The 24,511-nt window shown below is 38.4% G+C and overlaps 1 protein-coding gene across 1 annotated transcript in view; it reads left to right on the top strand.

Annotated features, from left to right (window-relative positions):
• The first annotated feature begins 189 nt into the window (after positions 1–189).
• The window catches only part of LOC137071581 (E3 ubiquitin-protein ligase RNF43), a 187,383-nt gene continuing 163,061 nt past the window's right edge, over positions 190–24,511 (top strand). The window contains exon 1 of the mRNA XM_067439705.1: positions 190–1,305. Within this exon, the coding sequence (XP_067295806.1) occupies positions 1,060–1,305 (246 nt within the window). The 5' untranslated portion in view covers positions 190–1,059. The remainder of the gene's footprint in view (positions 1,306–24,511) is intronic.

The raw sequence follows: 24,511 nt of genomic DNA, 5'->3' as shown, positions 1-24,511 counted from the left end.
GATATGCAGCAACGGACTGTAATTGTGATGTTTCTCCAGTGATGTGAGCTAGAGGGCGCAGTGTGCGTGCGTGTGTGTGTGTGTTTAATGGGTCGGATCATTTCTGCTCCACCCTCATTGACAGTCAGCAGGTACACACACACACACACACACTCAACTTTAAACTTTTCCAGCGTTCCTGGTGCTCGGATCAACAGCACCGCGACTTTATTCCGGGACAGCGCGTGCGGATTCTACTCATGAAGGGACTGGATTTGTCGCCATGGATCTGTGGAGATTTAATTTGAGTCGAGCAGGTTTGTGAAGTTGTCGCAGATTGATCTGAATTACTTTAGGAACATGGGAATGAATGTTCAGATAGAGCTCTCTCCCGACAGCGCTTTCGGTCGCTCCTGCAAAGCGAATCATATTTTTTCCCGTCGCATTTTTTATGTTGGTGCTCACGGGGAACATTTCCAGGCGTTCACAGTGGGATTATAAACTGTTATGAATATTTTCTACGGCTTTATGAGCGGAATAACCAATAGATTGTTGCATTGATGGAGACGGCGATTCTGCGACAACCTGTTACATTCTGGAATGTTTGGAATCCTTTGAAGTGGACGCGGCGTATCCGATCATTATGACGTCACGTTATCAATCACGACGCGCGGGAAACATCAGGAGAAATCTGTGAAAGGTGTTGATCTTTAGGAGATCCCATCAAACTCTTGATTTCGCTCATTTAAATCAATGCTCACGCCAGGAGTCAGTCCGCTGTCAATCACTGGCTCTCTGTCATATTTCACCACCTGTCAATCATGTTCCGTCATGGATACAGGCCAGCCAACGACTAACATTTAATAATGAAGTTCCATTTGATTATATTTCCAAACAGTTGAATTCTTCATAATCTTCATACGTTTTAAAAATCACAACAATCCACTTTGATTTTTGTTTTGTTTTTGGGAGGGGTACAGTTTCAGTGACCCCTAAGGATTCTAGTGGTTTTTTGCTGGACGGATCGCTTTGTGGACCGTGCATAATGTGTGGCCGGAGCCCGCCGCTGCAGCCAGGACAATGAGGGTCCCTGTGCGGCGATTGGCCGGGCTCTGGCCGTGGCTTCTCATGGCAGCCTTGCAGGTGGCGTTGGGTCACACGGGCCTGGAACTAGCGGCTGCGGTGGAGTCCGAACGCTCCGCACCTCGAGCCATGATTAAAGTGACACTGCTGAAACCAGGACCCACCAGCAGGCCCACCAGCAAGCCCATAGAAGGGGTGTTCGCCGGGGGCAGCGCCGGCAGTGCCAGAGGGAAACTGATGCAGGTAAGACCTGGAAGTCCCAAAGGTCTGATTGGTGTCTCAAGACAGTAGTCTACCAATGCATATTACAAATCGCTTTGGTTCTGCTCTAAAGGAACAAAACTTCACTCTGAGGAAAAAAACAGTTCATTGGAGTTCTATATAGAACCATAGGGAACCATCAACTCCACCTCAGAAGAAAAGGTTCTATCGGCACTACATAATTGGAACCCCTAAAAGGTTCACTGCAAAAAATGCTTTTCTTATTTAGTATTTTTGTCTTGTTTCTAGTACAAACATCTAAAAATTCTTAAAACAATAAGAAGTAGGCTATTTACTAGACAAGCAAAAGAAATTGTCTTGTTTTGGGAAAAATAACTCAAAATTAAGAGAGTTTTTGCTTAAAATAAGAAAAAATATCTGCCTGTGGGGTAAGAAATATAATCTTAAAACAACATTATTTTTCTTATCCCATTGGCAGATTATTTAGCTTATTTTAAGCCAAACTCTCTTCATTTTGAGTTATTTTTCCCCAAAACAAGACAATAATGTTTACTTGTCTAGTAATTGTTTCTTAATGTAAGAATTTTTAGATATTTAGACTAGAAACAAGACAAAAATACTAAATAAGAAATGCATTTTTTGCAGTGTTCTTTATAGAACCCTTTTTAAGTGATCAACTCCAAAGACCCTTTTATGCTAAAAAGGTTCTAAAATGACAAGAAAGAACCCGTTTGGGGCTTAACAAGGGCTCTATATAGAACCTTTTAGGGGTTCCAAATAGGTAGCGCCGAAAGAACCTTTTCTTTAAAGAACCTTTTAATGCTAAAAAGGTTCTTTTTTGTCACAAAGGTTCTGTAGGCTATTATTCATTCATATATTACATTATTCTGCAACATTTTGTAGTTTGAACATTGAATTATTGTTTATTAAACTGTTGTAGTAACTTAATATCACACTTTAATCATGCAGATTTCTGGAGGAGAAACACTGAAATGGCACTCTTCGTGTGATATTAATTAACTACATAAAACTAGATAAATATATACATTTTCTAACCCCCATATCTTAAATTTTGTGATCATTCACATGCAGTCATAAATGCATTTGAATAAACTGAATAATGCAGTGAAATGTTTGTCAATAATATGAAATATTGAATCCGGAAAGGACAAAACAAATGATAATGAAAGAATGAACCCCTAAAAGGTTCCATATAGAACTTTTTTCCTGGTTAACCCTAAAGGGTTCCTTTGATTAAACCCTTAAAAAGGGCTCTATAGAACCTTTTAGTGGTTCCAAATACTTAGCACCGATAGAACCTTTTAAGGTTATATATAGAAGAGTGTAGGATAAAAGCATCTGCTAAATGCACAAGTAAATGACCAGTGAGGGAACACTGATGTGCATCTCATGCATCTTCGTCTTTAACTGGCATACAGTGGCCCTAAAAAGCAGAGGAGGACAGTACTCAAGTATTTTTACTTTCCAAGTAATTTTGTTTTTACAGCAATACATTTTATATTGAATATTATTTAATACTTAATTACATAAAAATGTAATACTGTATACTTTTAGTCAAGTAAAAGTATTCAAAGTTTTACTTGAGCACACAGAAAAATAGGGTGTTAAAATACCTTTAGGGGCACAACAGCTTGTCGCTGGGGCAGTACCCTTAAAAGGACATCTTTGTACCATTTTTACCACAAAAAGGTTCATAGTAGGAAGTATGCATTTGTACTGAAAGGTACTAATATGCATCTTTTAGGAGTAAAAAAGTTGTCCTTTTAAGGGTACTGCCCCAGCGACAAGCTGTTGTACACCTAAAGGTATTTTGACACCCTATTTTTCTAAGTAAGTAAGAAAGTACTATATTTTTGGGGTAATTAAATATTAAAGGTAAGAAAACAAAAACTTTTATTTATGAAATATAGTGCAGTAAAAAGTATGATATTATATGTTATGCTTTGGAATGCAGTGAAGTAACATTTTTCCAAAGAAAAACACTGATAAAGTATATACTTAAAAATTTACTTTAGTAAAAATACTCCACTACTGTCCGGCTCTGCTAAAAAGTATTAGGACACTCGAGCAAAATGGGATGAATGTTATTGCATTAGATATTAGAATAAAGAAAGTTATTTATTGGAAAGAAAACGGCACATACACACACTTCTATCGCAGTTACATTGTTGATTTTTTTGGCCACTGTAGATAGTCATACACTCTTAAAAATAAAGGCTTTCACAGCAACGCCATTGGTTCTCCAAAGAATCTTTCAATGAACATTCTTAAAAGAACCACTATTTTTTGCTTAAAAGAACCACTTTTTTACACTATATGTCATTCCGTGCCAACTCAACCTCAAATTTGAGGCACTTTTAGAGTTACAGGCATGCACATTTTGGAAAAGGAATATTTGTGGAACTCTTGGAAAGTTTCAATATTTTTTGTTCTTCAGCTTCAGCTGTAATGTGCAAAGTCACCCACATTTGGTTTTTGACCACTGATAATGTGTATAATTTGCTCATGGAGCCACATTAACATGTCCATATCTCTGGGAATTAAAATCGAAAACCTTCAAAATGCAGATACCAAAAGACAAGTTTGTTAAGAACCAGAATCTAAAAGTATATTAAGATATCTTTAATACTACTTGAGTAACAAGCATGCAAACTTGGGTCAAAAGCACAGAAGAAGTGCTTTCCCCCCCATGTTTGACCTCTCACCGCTGGCATATAATGAGACAAAGATTGCTAAAGTCAACAGATTTTACTAAAAGACCTGCCAATTTCTATGTAAAAATAAAATAATAATGCTGGTATCTTTTTAAAGTCATTTCTACACCCCTGTAATTTGGCTCAAAATCTCAGGTGAAAATGCTAATTTTGACCCTCCTCCACACAATAGTGGATTACTCAGTAAATAAACATGTGACATTAAATATTTTGGTTTTCATCACCATTTATGTTTATCTTTGTACAGAAAAAAATCCAAACTTTCCGACATTTTAGGTGATTTGACATGGAATGACCCTTTAAGGAAACGGAAAGGTTTCTTGGATGTTAACGGTTCTTCACAGAACCATCAGTAATAAAGAACCTTTATTCATAAGAGTGTATAGTATCAGAAACGCCAACAATACTCTGTGATTAGAGTGACGTGTACAGTGTTGTGTCTCTTCCGAGATCTGTTATGGTCCGGCTTGGAGATTCGCTCCCCTGGGAAGTCATCGAATGCATTTCTGTGTGTGCCAAGAACCCCGCCCGGGTCTTATTGGAGGTGATAGATTTGTGGTCTTGTAAACTGTTAGGTCTGTTCTCCGAGGCCATTCTGCCAGATGTTCGGGCTTTGAAGGTTGCGCGAGCGCTGCGTCTCTGTGCGAGAGAGCGATCCTGATCGAGCCAGAGGGGATGCACGAACTGTAAATGTATCTTGAAAGCCTGTAGGAAAGAGTTATTGCACCATAAAAATAGATTTCTTGTTAGTGGAATGTGTGTGTTTGAAAGAGACATCTCGTGCTGTATTTTGTAACATATGAAGTCAAGTCTTTCTGTGGTTTTATTGGCCAAACTTATTTTCCTGCAAATAGATTTTTGCATTCGCTGACAAAAGTGTGAGCGTTGCCGTGTTGTAGGTGTTGCTTTGTGGTTGCTAAGGTGTTCTGAGCGGTTGCTAGGTGGTTTCTTATGGTTAAAAGAGTCCACCCTCAATCTCGCTTCAGTGTAAGCCTGAGAGATTGTATTGGGTCTTTAACAAGCCCTATGTTTTGAGATGTTATTCATGCCGCCGGTAACTAGTATCTACATGCAGAATGTACAGTGTGAATCAAGCCCATGTTTGCAGATCTGGGTTTGTAACGCGAAGGTCATTGCTGAATGCAAGTGTGTTACGTTGGATAAGAAACATCCGCTATGTAGAACTAATTGGCAAGAATATCATGTTGTGTGCATGTGTTTGGTTTGCAGAAGTGTATCGCTCTCTTACAGAGAGTGTGTCGCACAGACAGATGCTTTTTGTTGCAGTGGCAACCTGTTGCAACAGGCCCGGGTTGCTTTGGCTCATTGTCCTCCTGCATAATGTTCCCTTCCTCTAGGGGACAAAGTGATCGAAGCAGGTGGGGTTGGGGGAAGTTTCTATCTCCTCTTCCCTCACATGAGTTTAACATTATGGCTTTTATCTGCTACTGGGAAGAATGATATCAAACGATCTATAGCATGTTATGCTGTGCAGCAGCGCCGGGCGGAAAAGCTTAAACTATATCTCTGTTTTTTGGCCTTTTGATAATATTTGATATAGTTCGGGATGTGTACACTGTAAAAAAAAATTGTTGGTTTAACTTAAAAAAGTAAGTAACCTGGTTGCCTTAATTTTGAGTTTATTGAAATGAAAAATTTGAGTTGATTCAATGAAGGAGATTTGTTTAAAGGGGCGGTGAAATGCTGTTTCATGCATACTGAGCTTTTTACACTGTTAAAGACTTGGATTCCCATCCTAAACATAGACAAAGTTTTAAAAACTAATGTTGGACGTTTGATGGAGTATTTCTGTGTCAAAAATACTCCTTCCGGTTTCTCACAAGTTTCGGAGAGTTTTTTTCGAGTATGGGTCGGCTTGACGTTAATAGAGCGGAAGGTCCTTGTATGGGCCGTACGGGCTCTTCTCCCGGTAGGGTGCGTGCGCGCGCGTGACTGACAAATGCACGACGCCCATAAACACTGCTCTCAAGGTGCAGATTGCAACACTTCTGTCGCGCCGCGCTCCACTTTATTCCTATGAGTGACGTCAAGCGACTTTAACGCGCCCGCATAGCATTCCCGTAAGGCAGCGCTGCATTTGAACCGATTTGAACGCAGAAATGACGGGAAGCGTCGCAACATCACGCTTCAGTCGCGTCGCAAAAGTGGTTCTCCACAGTCACTGCTGTCACAGAACTTCACCAAATCCACAATGTCACCAAAGAAGTGTGTTTTTGACGGAGCGGTCCCAGCGATAAAGGTTCGGTCCTGCTTTGGAAGCAGGCGGTGAGTAAAACTGCTTCAAATGTCTGTGCTGTCGGCTATCGTCGTGTGAGTAAACATCAGTAAACGACACGATCGCGTATAACGTTAGTTAATTTATCAATGGAGCATGTGGTTAATGGTGTGTGTTTAAATACATTAGTTTAGCTGACCACTATAGGTGTCAGTTTGATTATTGTAAAACCACCCAAACATAAACCTAAGGGATGTTCACACAAAGTGTGCTGCTTCATTCAAATGCGCTAACGGACTCCATTGTTGTTCTCTGTATAACGTTACACTAGTCTGACGTGCAAAACCGTTTTGCTTGCTACTGCTAAGGTTTAGTCGCATACAATAGTCCATAAACCGAATCATGTCCTCATAAACTGCGAGTAAACACACACAAATGTTGACAGGCCACTAAATACAGTCCATACCACAGAGACGGACGTCCTGCTGCTGCTGCTTCTCCTGTTCAATTTATTTCAGCCTCAGACCTGATTCTGGATCATATCTGTATTAGTTGATTCTGATTGATAGCCATGGTTTATATGGGCAACGTTTTCTTTTCTTAACGCTTGAGGACGTCACCGCTTTCGTGATTCTTTAGCTCCGCCCACACGATACGCCTCCAGGCGCTCGTTTTTTCCGGAAAGACTCGGTACACCCTATATTTCTTTTATAAATATAATAAAACTAAAGACTTTTCGGAGATATGAAGGATGCAATACTACTCTATAGGTACTCAAGATTGACATGAGATTAGTGTTGTCACGATACCAAAATTATGACTTCGATACGATACCAGACTAAAATATCGATTTATCGATACTAAATCGATACCACAGTAAAAAATAAAAATAAAAATAAGATGCTTAATATGACAACAGAACTTGTTATTATTATTCATGTTATTTTTTTTTACTAAAAATTAATGTGGCCAGCATGTTCCTTAGGGTTGGGCATCATTTTGATTTGAACAATTATTGATCAATTACTATTAAAATTATCTCACAAATTTTTGCTATCTCAATGTATTTTTTACAACGGGGTAATTGTGTTGCAATAGCTTACACACAGCACAAGAAAGCTTGATTTTGAATGGTAAATTGTCTTTTTGTAGTTTGAATAACAAATGACTGCGGTCCCTTTAAGACTAACGGACGCATGGATCCTAAACACTGTTCTTACTCATTCTTCATTTCTTCCTGAACTGTTTGCGACTGTGTTTACGTTAATACTCTTCCATTTGTGCACTGATCATTCTTTGAGTGTATTTGACCAATAATAAGTTGGAAAAAGAAGCAAATGCTTGCACTTGTATCATGTCAGAGGCGGCTTTATTACGGTAGGCTATGTGTGTGTGCTCTAGATGTGAGCACGAAATCTGCGGGGATTAGTAGAATTAATTTATGTGCAATCCCGCGCGAAATTCAGACCGATCACACACTAACACTTACACACTGTCATGAGGAAAAAGTCCAGCAGAACGCGCGTTCGCCGTGCTCAGAGGTTAACCGGGCTGAGTGAGAATATGCCGGTGTGTGTGTGTCAACTCGCTTTCGGTCGGAGAGGAGAGCGCAGCTGGTATCGATACTGTAAAAACTGAGAATCGTATCGTTTCAGATATTCCAGTATCGATATATATCGAAATATCGATATTTTTGACAACACTACATGAGATTGACTGAAACTGAGTGTTTCACCCCCCCCTCCCCTTTAATAAATAGAAACTCAAAATATTATTGTATCTGAACCACATATTTTTTTTTGATAAATCATGAAAATAGCACTATTTGGCATGTTTCACTCCGTCATCAAAGATAAAACACACACAATTACCCAATATGCTTACAAAATCTTTTAATAATATTTTAATAAAGGTTGTCGAATCTCAAAAAATGTTCATTGGATTAACTCAAATTTAAAATTTCAATGAACTCAAAATTTGAAGGCAACCAGGTAACTTATTTGCTCTGAAATTGCTTGGAAGGTACAGTGTTGCCATTTCAACACAAAGTTTGATGTAATACAGTCTAGTTAAAATGATCTAGTCACCAAATGAACCCAAAGTATGCTTGCTTTTAGTGACTGAACACCAGTGGGCGGGGCCTATGGTTTGATGATGCATAACTATTGGTCGACGTCTTGCTCTGGAGGCGGGCATATGCAAATGTATTTCCCTGTATGATGTCAGCTTGATTGAATAAATGTTTGTTTATAATGAGGAGGGTGTTTGGGAGATGTTTTTAAGGGGTTCTATAATGCCGCTTTTTACAAGGTGCAAAATAATTCTCTGATGTGAATGTGTGTATGTGAAGTTTTTACCTCGATATACCCCACAGATTATTTTTATAGCATGTTCAAATTGCCACTTTGTGAGGGTGAGCAAAAACGCAGTTTTTGTGTTTGTTCCTTTAAATGCAAATTAGCTGCTGCTCCCCGCCCCCTTTCAAGAAGAGGGCGGACCTATTAGCAGCTCTGATTACCTCACGCAGACAGGCAATGAAACTGGTATGTAAATTTCAGGGTTGTAGTTCTTAAAAAGTGATTTCTGCAAAGAAAATATCTCCCTTTTCTTTAAACTTTGAGCGTCGTAACTTTGCAGATGTTGTTAATGCTTAAACCGCAACATTACACACTCACTAAAGTTAAACAAGTCAAATCATCATCAACAAGCCCTTTAAAGGTACAAAGACTCTTATGTGTCAAAAGATCAAGGAAATTTAATTTCTTTAAGGCATATATATTTTTGCACGCATGTGTCCGTCCCAGTACAAAAATACTAGAAAGAGAACATCATTTGGTCTTTCGCACCTTCTTGGATTGAATGCTTTAAACTCGCTTAAATGTTTAAACTGATGTGACTTTCACTCATTGTCAGATCACATTGTAGATGATGAAATATTTCGCGCAGCATTACTTTCCCCCTTTGTTTTCCTATATACAAATTCTGTATGTAGGAGTGTTGTCAAAAATATCGATACTGGAATATCTGAAACGATACGATTCTCAGTTTTTACAGTATCGATCCCAGCTGCGCTCTCCTCTCTGACCGAAAGCGAGTTGACACACACACCGGCATATTCTCACTCAGCCCGGTTAACCTCTGAGCACGGCGAACGCGCGTTCTGCTGGACTTTTTCCTCATGACAGTGTGTTAGTGTTAGTGTGTGATCGGTCTGAATTTCGCACGGGATTGCATATAAATTAATTCTACTAATCCCCGCAGATTTCGTGCTCACATCTGAAGCGCACACACATAGCCTACCGTAATAAAGCCGCCTCTGACATGATACAAGTGCAAACATTTGCTTCTTTTTCCAGCTTATTATTGGTCAAATACACTCAAAGAATTATCAGTGCACATCTGGAAGAGTATTAACGTTAACACAGTCGCAAACAGTTCAGGAAGAACGAGTAACAGGAGCAGTGTTTAGGATCCATGCGTCCATTAGTCTTAAAGGGACCGCAGTCATTTGTTATTCTAACTACAAAAAGACAAACGATCAACTGCTCTAAACTGATCGACTTGTGTAACTTTAATAGTTTCATCTGTACGCTATTGAATTTTTTACAAAGAACATTATCCAATGTTGTTTTAAATGTAATTACTATGCAGTTTTTTTATTCGGTTTCTTATCTGAACGTTAGACCTACCTGAAAAAATAAAGCAGTCTATTTAATTTGTATTTTCTATTCTATTGCATTTATTTGTGCTATTGTTTGTAATCTGTTTATTTGTTCTTATTTTATTACTGTTTACTCGTCTTTTTAAAACATTTTACCATTGGAAATCAAGCTTTCTTGTGCTGTGTGTAAGCTATTGCAACACAATTACCCCGTTGTAAAAAATACATTGAGATAGCAAAAATTTGTGAGATAATTTTAATAGTAATTGATCAATAATTGTTCAAATCAAAACGATGCCCAACCCTAAGGAACATGCTGGCCACATAAATTTTTAGTAAAAAATAACAATGAAGAATAACAAGTTCTGTTGTCATATTAAGCATCTTATCTTTTGTTTATTTTTTACTGTGGTATCAATTTAGTATCGATATATCGATATTTTAGTCTGGTATCGTATCGAAGTCATAATTTTGGTATCGTGACAACACTAGTATGTAGTGATGCTATCAAAGTTCAAATTGAGTTGAATTGAGTGAATCCATCTGTTTTTGAGCTGATTGAAGGAAATCTTGCCATGTAATGTTCTAATCCGAGAAATTTGTCCAAATAAAAAGTCATTATAATGTTCATAATGTTGTTTAATTGGATACATGGTGAATATTCAACCCATCGCCCATCCCTGCCATCTCCGGTTCGTCTGCCTCCTTATTAAACTTCAAACTGAACAAAGTGAAGCAACAAGTCTGTTTAGTTAAGTGTGCCGGATTAGTGCTTTTTCAGGCGTGTCTGCCTCGGCTATCCTCGGGCGGCTCTGAAGTCGCCGCGTTGAGGATGACAGCCAGTTTTCATAACCACCAGTAATTACACATCATCTCCCATCCCATTTGATCTTCCTAAGCATGTTGTTTCTCCAGGCCACAGGTTGGCGAGCGGCGCTACCCAAATTTGACTCTCTTTTCTGGGCCCGGTCGGCGGATCACAGGCAGAGAAAAACAAGATCAGACATGATGATGGTGGAAATGTTTTATTTAAGGAGAAAAGGGCTCTCAGCGCAGCCACTAGTCTTTAATAGAGGCCAATCGTACGTTCTCTGTTTATTTTGCATTAGAAATGTGGAGTTTGATTTGACACACGTGGTACCTTTTTCTGTTTTAACCCGTTTTATATCACTTTAATATTACGGTACAGACTTACTATTTCTAGAGACGCATGACGTGAAGCCTTTTACCACACAGTCCTTTCCAGATGCATCATAACTTTTCTTAAAGCCACCGCAGACTTGTCTAATGCCTTTTACTCCAACAAAGCAATATGTATCTGAAAGCCATTGAATTATATTAAGCATGTGTTATTTATTGAACATTGGGTAAAAACAAAACTAATGCAATGCCATGTGAGACTAAAGTGTCCAGATATGTTTTGTGCCGCTGTATGGAGGCCATTGACTCCATGATTTTGAATCTGGCATTGGCTGAGAGTGTCCAGGTTGACCTTCTGATGGGCACTTCGCCAAATTAAAAGACCCTTTCGAAGAGCGTGCTCTCCTTCTGAGTCTCATTGGATTAGTTTTTTCCTGGTTTGTGTGGTGGAGAGGTCAGCTCAACAAAGACCAGTATCAGGTTCTACTAAAGCGACTGATCCTCTTACCTAGTTGAGATTTTGCTAGTTCATCTATTCTGCAGTAGATATCTCTGCTCTGCAATCAGGACAAATACTGTATATCCATTAAAACGGTTTGGTTGGTAAGATTTTTTTTCTTCACAAAAGAAAATGGATGCATTAATGGATCATAAGTGACAGTAAAGACATTTATAATGTTACACTTTCTATTTCAAATAAATGCTTTTCTTTTGAACTCTTTGTTTATCAAATAATCCTGAAAATACGGTTTCCACTAAAATATGAAGCAGCAAAACTGTTTTCAACATTGATAATAATCATAAATGTGTGTTGATCATCAGATCCTCCTATGAGAATGATTAGTGAAGGATCATGTGACACTGAAGACTGGAGTAATGATGATCACAGGAATAAATTACACTTTACTATATATTCACATAGAAAACAGGTGATTTACACTGGAATAATATTTCACCATTTTACTGTATTTTAGAACTTTTGAACACACACACACGCACGCAGCGCAGCGCGCGAGAGAGAGCGTGAGTCGACACACTACATGTTAACAATATTCTTTGTTGTATTTTCCTTTCAAAATATAAATAGTTAATTTACAATTATTCAGCCTTTAAGATTAAGCAGAAGATTTGGCTTTTTTTTCTGGTAGTGGGCGGAACTAATGTGCAAACGGTAATCTCATTGGCTGGCGCTCATCTTTTACTGTCCCTGTTTTGATTTCAGCAAATCAGCTCCAGCGAATGCTGTCAATGTAATTAATATTCATGAACCCAGCAGCTCATAAATCCTTAGTGTGTTGTAATTTGCTATTAGTGGTAGAATTAGTATTATTATTATTATCTTATTAATATATTACCATTATCTTTTTTTTTGTTGTTTTTTTTGTTTTTTTTACTGAAACACCAACAATATCTTAAGCTCCACCACCAGTCCAAAGTTAAATGACAAATATGCATTCATACATGGTGACCAATAGTTTTAGTTCTAATTACTGAAGTTCTATCATTAAATATTGCTTGATTATCATAATATCATAAGAGTCTTATGGTTGATGTTAAGAGTGTACGTTCAAAATTAAAAAACTTTGCCATTTTACAAAGATATAAATATGATATGAAATAGGATATGATGTATGATATGAAATATATCATATATCATATTTGATATCTTATCATATAACATCATATTTGATATCTTATCATATATCATATAACATCATATTTGATATCTTATCATATATCATATAACATCATATTTCATATCTTATATCCTATTTCATGTCATATATCATATCATATATCATATAACATCATATTTCATATCTTATCATATAACATCATATTTGATGTCTTATCATATATCATATAACATCATATTTCATATCTTATCATATATCATATAACATCATATTTCATATCTTATCATATATCATATAACATCATATTTCATATCTTATATCCTATTTCATGTCATATATCATATCATATATCCTATTTCATATCATATTTCATCATATATCATATTTCATATCTTATCATATCATATAACATCATATTTCATATCATATATCATATAACATCATTTTTCATATCTTGTATCCTATTTCATGTCATATATCATATCATATATCATATAACATCATATTTCATATCTTATATCCTATTTCATGTCATATATCATATCATATATCATATAACATCATATTTCATATCTTATATCCTATTTCATGTCATATATCATATCATATATCCTATTTCATATCATATTTCATCATATATCATATTTCATATCTTATCATATCATATAACATCATATTTCATATCATATATCATATAACATCATTTTTCATATCTTATATCCTATTTCATGTCATATATCATATCGTATTTCATATCATGTATCATATCATATACCATATTTCATATCTTATATCCTATTTCATGTCATATATCATATCGTATTTCATATCATGTATCATATCATATATCATATTTCATATCTTATATCCTATTTCATGTCATTTCATATCATTTCATATCATGTATCATATCATATATCATATTTCGTATTTCTTATTTCTTATCATATATATTTCATATCATATATCATATTTCATATTATATATCATATATATCATATTTCATATCATATATCATTTCATATCATATCATATATCATATCATATATCATATAATATATCATATCATATGCTATATGATATGATGTATATGAAATATGATATGATATATGATATGATATGAAATGATATATGATATGATATATGATATGATATGAAATATGATATGATATGAAATATAATATGAAATATGATATCATGATATGATAGGATGGCAACTAAATTAATAAATGTACTAGCCAATGGCGATTCCATTGCCAAGCTGTGCGAAGAGGGTGGCTTTACTATCAAGATCAGGCGATCTCACGTCTGTAGTGTGACCTCTACAGAAATGCCATATTGGATTAGGAAGAGCATGACCGCAGACGTGCACGAGCACACACACTCGACGTCTTGGCAGCCTCGTATCTGTCGTGTAACGCTCCACTTTTCTTCTGAATAATCTGCCCTGTCTAATCTCTCAGGAGGACGGATGATAGGGAGGCCGGGATGGATGCGTTAATGGAGCAGCAGATCAAAGCGTGTCGGCTTGAAAACGCGAGTCTAGATGATTAAATAGGAGCTTGTTTACTCTGCGCTTCCGATAGGCCTCCCCTCCCCTCGTTCAGATGGGCTTCCTGTCTATATTTCCCCCCTGGAAACTGATAACAGTTTGACCTGTTGATGTTTGAGTCTCTTATGAAAAACACCCGGGGATCTCCTCTGGAGGTTCAGAAGAGATCTCTACAGTAACTCAAACATTTCTCATCAGATCAACTCAGCTGCACTGAAAAACCCCACATCATTAAGTGCAAAAAATGACAAGAAACACATTTAAAGGGATACTTCAGCGCTGGGAAGATGAATCTGTATTTAAACTGGGTCATTAATGTAGTAGAAATGTGAAATTATTTTTTAATTTGGTGCCTTCTAGACTAAGAATAGACAGAAAATGTATTTTTGTCTCATAGGGATGAAAGACTACAATTCCCAGAATGCTTCACTGCTCTCAGAAGTAGTAGAATGTAATTTTGTATTTATTCTTGTTCATTAAAACCCCAAACTATTAAAAATAGTTTTCATGTACTTTAAATAAAAATTACATTTCTAAAAATGCTGAAAAATGTTTAGAAATCAGAAATGGTTCACAACTAACTAAAATAAACAATTACAAGTTAAATTGGGGCCCTATGAAATCTTTATTATATCCAAATTTCCACTCTTTTTTTCTGTTATTTTGTTTTGGACTCCATTTTAATGGTTACATTTATATTGTAATAATCAAAAAGCATGTGTAATTAATTAAAATCATGAAACATACAGTTTAACAACAATAATTTATTAAAAGTTTAACAAAAATTGCATTTAAAGCCCTATGAAATAAGCCCCCCCCCCCCAAATGAGCTTATTTTTCCCCCAAATGTCAGATTTCTGGATTCCATTTGAATGATTTCATTAAAATCTAACAATCAAAAAGCATGCCTTATTAATTGAATTCAAAAAAACATCAATGTATTTATTTTTATTAAATAAATTCTGAAAATTCTGTGTTGTGTATTCTTACAATTTTCTGGCAATCAAATGAAGGCATAAAACCTTAATTTAATTCATTTTTTAATAATACATTTAAAAAACTTTTTAGTCTAACAAAGTGCTTTCCTAAAAATGTGATTATTTCCTTAAAAAATACAGTTTTAATATTAATTATTTTTATAATTATTATTATTAAAGGTGCACTATGTAGTATTTTTGCAGTAAAATATCCAGAAACCACTAGGCCAGTGTTATATATTTTGTTCAGTTGAGTACTTACAATATCCCAAATGTTTCCAACTTGTAAATTGTGAGAAAATTGCTATTTTAACTAAGGACCGGGACGTTTCAGCATAGCGTTTGAGCGAGTCGCCTGTCAATCGCGTCATATCTGCGCTACGCTCGGTTTTATTCTGCAGAAGCGCTTTACTCTTATCAGTGTGAACATGTCACAGCAGCGCCTAGCGAACTCAAAGAGTGCACGGAAGTGCGCGCCCCGGCGAATGTGTCCCGTCCCGTCATAATAAAAGTCCCAGTGCTTGCGAGCCGTGTGTGTTTGTTTAACAATCGCTCCAGCAGCCGTGCTCAGCTCCTCAACACTCGGTCCTGCTCTGCTTCACTACAGTAACGTTAATAACCGCATCCATGAACGTGATTTCTGCCCGAGTCCTATTTTCCACCGGCTGTGAGGTGAAGACCACTTGTCCCAAGATGCTGCGCTCACACTTGGCGTCATCAAACTACACCTTTGTTTTGAATAGGCTCCCTCCAGTGGACGGGAAGTTGCATAGTGCACCTTTAAGAGTGTTTGTATAATTATTACATTGCTACTGTACAACATTAACCTATTTCTGTCACAATTTCCTAAAGTTAAACCAAACTTTTATTTTGACGGGTTTAGATCTTGAGTTTTGGTGTGTGTTTATGATATGACGATAGTTTTTTCCCAGATGAAACGGTAAAACGCTGATGAAGGGACTCTCAGAGCGGCTCTGGAGCTGAAGTTCATGCATTCATGTCACATTCAATTTTTGTTTTTCATTTGAGCTCTTCCTGTAGCTCGACCAGTTGTGTCTTTCTTTAGAAACGGTCAAGCTTTAGTAAATGTCCTAAACTTTTAAAGCTACACTGTGTGATATTTTCCCCCATCTAGCGGTCTAAAGGTATCCAGTTTCTGTTCCTCTCAATTCCGATTTTCCTATTTCCAATTCCACTCCTACGGTGGCCGATTTAGTCCAAGATTAACACGGCAATCCCCCTCTTCACATTCAACACGGTGCCATCGAGTGTTAAAACGCGAAAGGCGAAGCTTGAATTTACGGGTATGTCCCTCTTTGGCTAATGTACTTTCAAGATGGAGGGGCAACATGGCGACCGGCATTCGAACCCCTCACCCGTATGTGTTTTCAATCGCATATTATAAACTTACGAGAATACTTTTACTCGAAAGAAGTGAATATACATTAATGAGCACATATATATATATATATGTATATATATATATATATATATATATATATATATATATATATATATATATATATATATATATATTAAAAATTGTTTTTAGCTAAGAATAAACTAAAAACGTTACTCAGTGTAGCTTTAAAGAGCAATAGCATTTCTTCTGGGTTGTATATTAAAGGTCCCGTTCGTCACGTGTTTTCGAAGCTTTGATTATGTTTACAGTGTGCAATATAACATGAGTTCATGTTTCGCGTGTAAAAAAACACAGTATTTTTCACACAATTGACTTATCTGTACAGCGCTGTTTCCTCTGTCCTACAAACGGCCTGATGATTTCCTTGTTCTATGAAGTCCCTCCTTCAGAAACACGTAACGAGTTCTGATTGGGCCAGCGCTTCCCGTGTTGTGATTGGACAGCAGCTTAGCGCACTTTGCCCGGAAAGGTCCCGCCTCTTACCATAACGGGGCGATGCAAGCACTGAATGCGCGCTCTTCTCCACGCGGGAGAGCAACGAGACCACGCCCCCTATTTTGCGTGTTCTTGTGGGCGGAGCTTTAGTCACCAAACGGTTCCAGTGACGTCATTACAGCAGGAAGTGCAGCGCTGTAGTCCAAACCGGCCGCTCGCTGTAGGCTTTGAAAGGGAACTTCTGTTAAAGGGTCATGAAACCCCCTGCTGCAGCGGTGTTTTTTCACACCTTCGATTTGAAAAAGCTTGTTAAAAGGGGAGTGGTCGACTGTGAAAAGGTGGGATGGTATTGTGTGGAAAGAGGGAATGGTTTGCATAAATAAGGGAGTGTCAGTAGGTCCATTAAGATTAGCGATACCAACAGCAGCTGTTAAAGCGGTTCTGAGACATGTTCTTGGTTCACGTTGGCATAGTTTAGGCTACCACAGTGAGATTAAATGAGGGATGAGTACAGCGAATGAGAGAGCTATGAGTGGCGTGCAGCAGAGATCGCAAATCATTCAGCTCTTCAAACCAGCATAATTCAGTGAGAAATGAAAATAAATGTTATTCTGCATGACGAAATATTTTGCAAACGTGATAAAACTATATTTGTCCAAATATGCACGCTGTTTGGCAAGATGAACAACGCGCCGACGTGATGAGAACGTGAACCACCCACGAACATGCGATGCGACAGAGATGTGTAATTCTAGATCGGGGTAAAAGCGAAGGGGTTTGAGGCTTCATAGTCTCGACCGCGCATCTGAAGCACAGAGCGACGCGCACTGGGGTGCCGTGACGATCCGCGCTGTCTATCACTCGGCAGCTAAATCTATATTTGTCCAATTATGCACACTGTTTCACTAAGAGCCCGAACACATGCGGTTTAGTGCATGGCTGTGACGACAAATAAAACGGAGAGGACGTGGCTTTTGTTCATTAGCCTACAGATTACAGATTGGTTATTTTGCACTCCTGACATAGATAGTCAACGCTTGCAGGTTCGGCGTGCGATTCCTCAGGTGAATTTTACTTTACCGAGCCTTTGTAGCTAAGGCTTCCACAGACGGCGCCGGTTACAGCTCGCTCGGCGCCCTTTACGTTACTTTGTATCTGCACAACGCCAAGCTTTCCTCCGTGACTTTTCTGCACGCTGCTTCCAAAACTTCCCCACCATATCTCTACAATAATGATGGAAGACGAGCCTTGACAGAAGTGACTGTCTCATGCATAATAACTACATTATCTTGTATGCATACTACAGCGCAGGGATTGGACTGAATGAGCTTTATGTCATGAATATATATCGAGAATCGCTCGGAGCGGTCGACGTCAGCATGTCCCCACCAGCCCATACATGGGCCGAAAAGCCCGCGCTGACGTCAGCATTTGTGACGTTGCTCCGACTAAGCTTTTCAAACCGGAAGACAGAAATCGCTCTGAAAAATGCAAAAATAACTATTTTCACATATGTATACCATTAATGAGTACCCTTAGTGTTTTCAATGATGTGCAGCCTATACATATCTGTTTACATCTCAAAAAAAGTGTTTTGGGGTTTCATGACCCTTTAAATAAAATATCTCGCTTGGCATTGAACTTTGAGTTTTATAATTTTACAGGTATTATTTATGCTCTAACAGCAACATTACACACTAACTAAAGTTTGAAAGATGGAATCGCGAAGAACGGGACCTTTAATACTTTTGTTTCTGAACACTGGGTTTTTATAACAATCCCATGGCTAACGCGAGTGAAGCACATTCCCCTGAAAGGACCGACTCGTGCGCTTTCTGCAGCATCATTGGCCCTAAACTTAGAGCCTGCGAGTGCCAGAACGCTTGCTAACGGTGTTTAGGATTTGTGGGATGTTGTATTGAAGGCTTGTGGTCATTACAGCCTGTTGCGGTACATGATGGGGGTCACGCTACATCGCCGCCACTCCAGTGAGACCAGGCCAATCAGATTACACGCTTTTATGTCCCACTAAGAGCTTGTTGTTTCCTTTGTGTCATTGTGGAATGCTTGATGTCTTGAATGAAGACGAGAGGAACAGGAAGCTTTTTCTAGAGCAACGGATTTGTCATTATGAACCTGATTAAAGTGTGTGTGTGTGTGTGTGTAGTCGCATGTCCGGTGTTAGAGTCGAGATTTCCCCAAAGATTGTCCTGTGCTGGTTTCAGCCTTTAACTACCTGTCAAAGGTCAATTAATCCTCTGCTAAACCGTCTCATATTCTAACTCTATGAACGCAACAGTCCATCATTTTAACGCTTTTCATCAATGAAACTTTTAGATTTTATATGACTGTAAACAATCAATTTAAATTTGTCAAATTGTCAAAATAAAAGTCCTGCGTTTGAGTGTTATCAGGTAAAACTTTCAAAAATGTCAAATACTTGCTTGTCGATATCATTTCATCAATAGTTAACATGCCCGAGATGAGTAGTAAAAAAAAAATGACAAGCTTCAGGCAGAGAGTCATATATAAACCCTTAAACACAGAATAACACACAATTAATAGGTCAGCATCCGGTGATATTTGACTTATTGTGACAGCACTGAGAACCCCATTTTTTCAGTTATTATATATTTTTTTACAATATTAAATTGATTGTATACAATTATTTATTTCTGATTATTTTGTTTAAATATTGTGTACAATAAATTTAATTTAAGAAATGGTGCATGTTTTGTATGAATTAAATAGTGTATGATGGACACACACACACGATCACACACTCACACACGCGCACACACACACACACACACACACACACACACACACACACACACACACATAAACATGCACACACACTCTCACACACATGCTCGCACACGCACACACACACTCACACATACACACTCTCACACATACTCACACATATACACTCACACACACATTTACTCTCACACATTTAAACATACACACTCTCACACATTCACACGCACGCACGCACGCACGCGCAAACACACTCACACACACTCGCACATGCACACGCACACACACTCTCACACTCTCTCTCTTACACACACTCTCTCTCATACACACACACCCACACACACACTCACACATACATACACACTCACACACTCTCACACGTACACTCTCACACGTACACACTCTCACATATACACACACACTCACAGTGTAATAGAGCGCATTAATGCCCGGACAGTTCATCAGCTGTAATTAGACCGGTTTAGTGTTTATGTCCACCAGACACGATCAGACGTGCTTCTTAGTGCAGCCCTTCAAATAAATAGGCTGAATAACTCAAATCTTTCATTGCTCAAAACTATCAGTCCTCACACACGTGCATAATAAGAGAGACATCGCTCAGCAAAACAATCGGCAGTCTGACAGTAATAGTCCTGAACTTTACAGCTGAAGGTGGTGAGTGTGTTTCAGAAGAGCTGCTTTGATGACCTTTGAATTGAACGATGTGTACTTCACATATTTAGCGTGCTGACAGTTACTGTTATACTAACATGATAAAACCTGCATGTTAGAAGCCGCATGACTATAAACACTCCTATAAATGCTGTTTCCTACGCTCAAATAGTGCTTAAAAAGCTTATATTCCAGCAACCGGGGCTTCTGCAGTGATGCAACTACTTTACCAATCAGTGATTGGCTCTTTAATTTAGAAGGCGGGGCTTATTCCGCCATATTGCAAGTTTCTCCCATTCATAAGTATTATGAGTGCATGTTTAAAGTCTTTGATATGAAGCAGGTGACCGGTGCACAGGCATCATGAAGTCAACATAAAAGAGAGACCTTTGGAAACTGTAAAAAAAAATCTTCAAAAAAAAAAAAAAAGATCAGAGTCAAAGAGTTGCAAGTGTTTGTGATAGAAATTCCCCCCATAAACGATTCAAAGACTCGATGCGCATGATAAAAACAGACACACCTGCTCTGATGGAAACACTGACCTCACTGCAGGAAACACATCTCATCCTTTACAACGCAGCAAAAGAGAATATAAAGAATGAATATCTTTATTATATATGATTAACAATATAAAAAGATACTAATATTTTGATTAATCGTGCTGTTATTATGAGCTTTTCACAGTTGACTGTTAACAGAGGTCATTTAAGCGCGTGTGTGTGTGTGTGTGTGTGTGTGTGTGTGATTGTTGTGTGGCTGTTTCGAGCTTCTGTTATCTACAGCTCTGGCTCTTTCTTCAGTGAGCATCTGTGGCTCTTCTACTCAGCAAGACTGTATTTATTTGATCAAAAATACTGTAAATACAGTAAAAATATGAAATATTATTAGTTTAAAATATCTGTTTTCTATGTGAATATATAGTAAAGTGTAATGTATTCCTGTGATCAAAGCTGAATTTATCATCATTACTCCAGTCTTCAGAGTCACATGATCCTTCACTAATCATTCTCATAGGAGGATCTGATGATCAACACACATTTATGATTATTATCAGTGTTGAAAACAGTTTTGCTGCTTCATATGTATTTGATATTATTATAAATGCCTTACTTTCACTTTTGATCTTTTTACTTTTATTACATCCATCCTGAATAGATTGTACTGACCCTAAACATTTAAGAGGTAGTGCATGTCACCATTTTTAAGGTGTGTGTGAGCGTGTGTGTGGGCATGTTTTTGTGACATATGAGGACACAAATGTGTATAATGTCATGGGTATGACACAGGTATTACAGGAGAGGGTGAAATATGAGGACATTACCCATGTTCCCCACTTTTCAAAAGGCTTATAAATCACACAGGAGGAGTTTTTATGAGAAAGTAAAAATGCAGAATGTTTCCTGTGATGGGTAGGTTTAGGGGCAGGGTGTGTGTGTGTGTGTGTGTGTGTGTGTGTGTGAGATGGGTAGGTTTAGGGGCAGAGGCAGTGTATGGGGATAGAAAATACGGTTTGTAGGCTACAGTATGAAATCCATTACGCCTATGGAAAGTCCCCATAAAACATGGAAACACTGTGTGTGTGTGTGTGTGTTGGGTAGGTTTAGGGGCAGTGTAAGGTGATAGAAAATACGTTTTGTACAGTATAAAAAAACATTACGCCTATGGAATGTCCCAATATGTCACAAAAACAAACGTGTGTGTGTGTGTGCGCGCGCGCGTGTGTGTGTGTGCGCGTGTGTGTGTGAGCGTGTGTGTGTGTGTGTGAGCGGACGTGTGTGTGTGTGTGTGTTTGTGTGTGAGTGAGCTTGTGTGTGTGAGAGAGAGAGTGTGAGAGAGCGAGTGTAATGAAGGGTTGAAGTGGAGATGCATGGCGAAGCTTAAAGTCACTGGGCCGCGGTCTCTTGTTTTAGTCATTAGAAGAGAAAGGAATGCTGGGATATATTTGTGTCTGTCAGTGGCATGTTATACAACACATTCCTCTGGAGTTTTCAGGCAAACAGTCTTAGAGGGGTTTCATTTACAGGACACCATACATACAGCTAGTGTGTGTGTGTGTGTGTGTGTGCTGACTGCAGGTGAACACACTAATGGGCCGCTGTTTGCCACAGATCAGTTTAACTCTGGGTTAATGTAGCCCCAGATGTTTATACAGTACTTCAGTTATTTATACCGTATGCAGTTTCAGGTTAGAAATGTGAAATGTTGAGGATATTGTGGGTTAAATGAGTCATTCTGTCATTATTTACTCAAACATGCATCTCTTTTTTTCTTAAAGCAAGTTTGTATTGATCCTGTCTGCTCCAAAAAAAAAAAAAAAGTAATATTCCTCCATACTATTGAAGAGGGCAACAGTGATGTTGGTTTGATTTTGCCCATTGGGATTTAAAAAAGGTTTTAGTTAAAGCGTTACAAGCCATAAACCAAGACAATCAGCTGCGAGGATGGCCAGTGTAGCAAAGCAACTGAAAGATTATTGTGTGTCTACATTATGAGCACAGATTGGTGAAGTGAATAACACTGATGATCTCTTCATCATGGCTCCTGTTAGTGGGTGGGATATATTAGGCAGCAAGTGAACATTTTGTCCTCAGAGTTGATGTGTTAGAAGCAGGAAAAATGGGCAAGCGTAAGGATTTGAGCGAGTTTGGCCAAATTGTGACGGCTAGACGACTGGGTCAGAGCATCTCCAAAACTGCAGCTCTTGTGGGCTGTTCCCGGTCTGCAGTGGTCAGTATCTATCAAAAGTGCTCCAAGAGGAACAGCGGAGAACCGGCCACAGGGTCATGGGCGGCCAAGGCTCATTGATGCACGTGGGGAGCGAAGGCTGGCCCGTGGGGTCCGATCAAACAGACATTAGATGGTTTGAGGAGCACAAAAATGACTTTGAGGTGTTGACTTGGCCTCCAAATTCCCCAGATCTCAATCCATTCGAGCATCTGTGGGATGTGCTGAACAAACAAGTCTGATGACAAGCCCTACCTTGCAACTTACAGGACTTAAAGGATCTGCTGCTAACATCTTGGTGCCAGATACCACAGCATGCACATCAGATATGATATTTCATACTTTATGTCTGATTGTGAAGAACAACTGGTGTTTTTGTAATTTTTGGAGCTTGACGGCATCTTTTCCACAGCTGGGTTATAAGAAGAGTTGCTTTTTTTTTTTTTTCAGACCACTAGTGTGGATCTGACCATTTTTATTTATATTTTTTAAATTATCTTTACAACTGTTTTACCTATCCTTGTTTTTTATTTTTAATTCGTACACATGGTATTCTCATTTCTCATGCATATGTTATCACTATTTTAATTAATTTCTATGTAAAGCACTTTGAATTTAGCCTAGAAATCTAGACGCACCCTAGCGGCAGCAAATCTAATCTGCCCGCGGGTGTCGTCTAGCAACCGGTCATTACCCTTCTGAGCTGTAAACGCCAAACTCTGGACGGGCCAATCACATCGTGTATAGAGTCGGTGGGCGGGGCCATAATGACGACGGCCGAGTTGCGTTTGCGTGCTTCTAGTAAACACAGAAACTGGTGAACGGCGGTCATTCGAATCAGCTTTGACCGTGACTCTGGAAGACTTGGAGTTAAGCTTTTCTCTGAGAAAAGAACAAAGAATGGCACTGAAGTCATTCTTAAAAAGGGAAGATGTGTTCAGGGTTTAGCCGACCGGATACGGCGAATGTTTAATCCTTCAACGAGCTCTGGTTCACCTTCGTTGCTCTGGTTGGTTGTAGCGCTATCCTATCGCGTGCAGAGGGAGTTTGAAAGACAACCGTTTATCCGCCCCTCAGATTGAGCCGTCAATGGTGAGTTTCCAGACCAAACATCTAGATGTGGATCAGGCTTGTCAGGCTACTTTGAATTGCCATGGGGTATGAAATATGCAATACAAATAAACTTGCCTTGCCTTGAATGTTCGGCATCCTTCCTCCAGTCTTCAGTGTCACGTGATCCTTCAGGAATCATTCTCATATGAGGATTTGCTG

The sequence above is a fragment of the Pseudorasbora parva genome, chromosome 3, assembly GCF_024679245.1.
Source record: "Pseudorasbora parva isolate DD20220531a chromosome 3, ASM2467924v1, whole genome shotgun sequence".
NCBI lineage: Eukaryota > Metazoa > Chordata > Actinopteri > Cypriniformes > Gobionidae > Pseudorasbora > Pseudorasbora parva.
The sequence above is the reverse complement of the archived record's forward strand: the minus strand, read 5'-3'. Positions and strand labels throughout refer to the sequence as shown.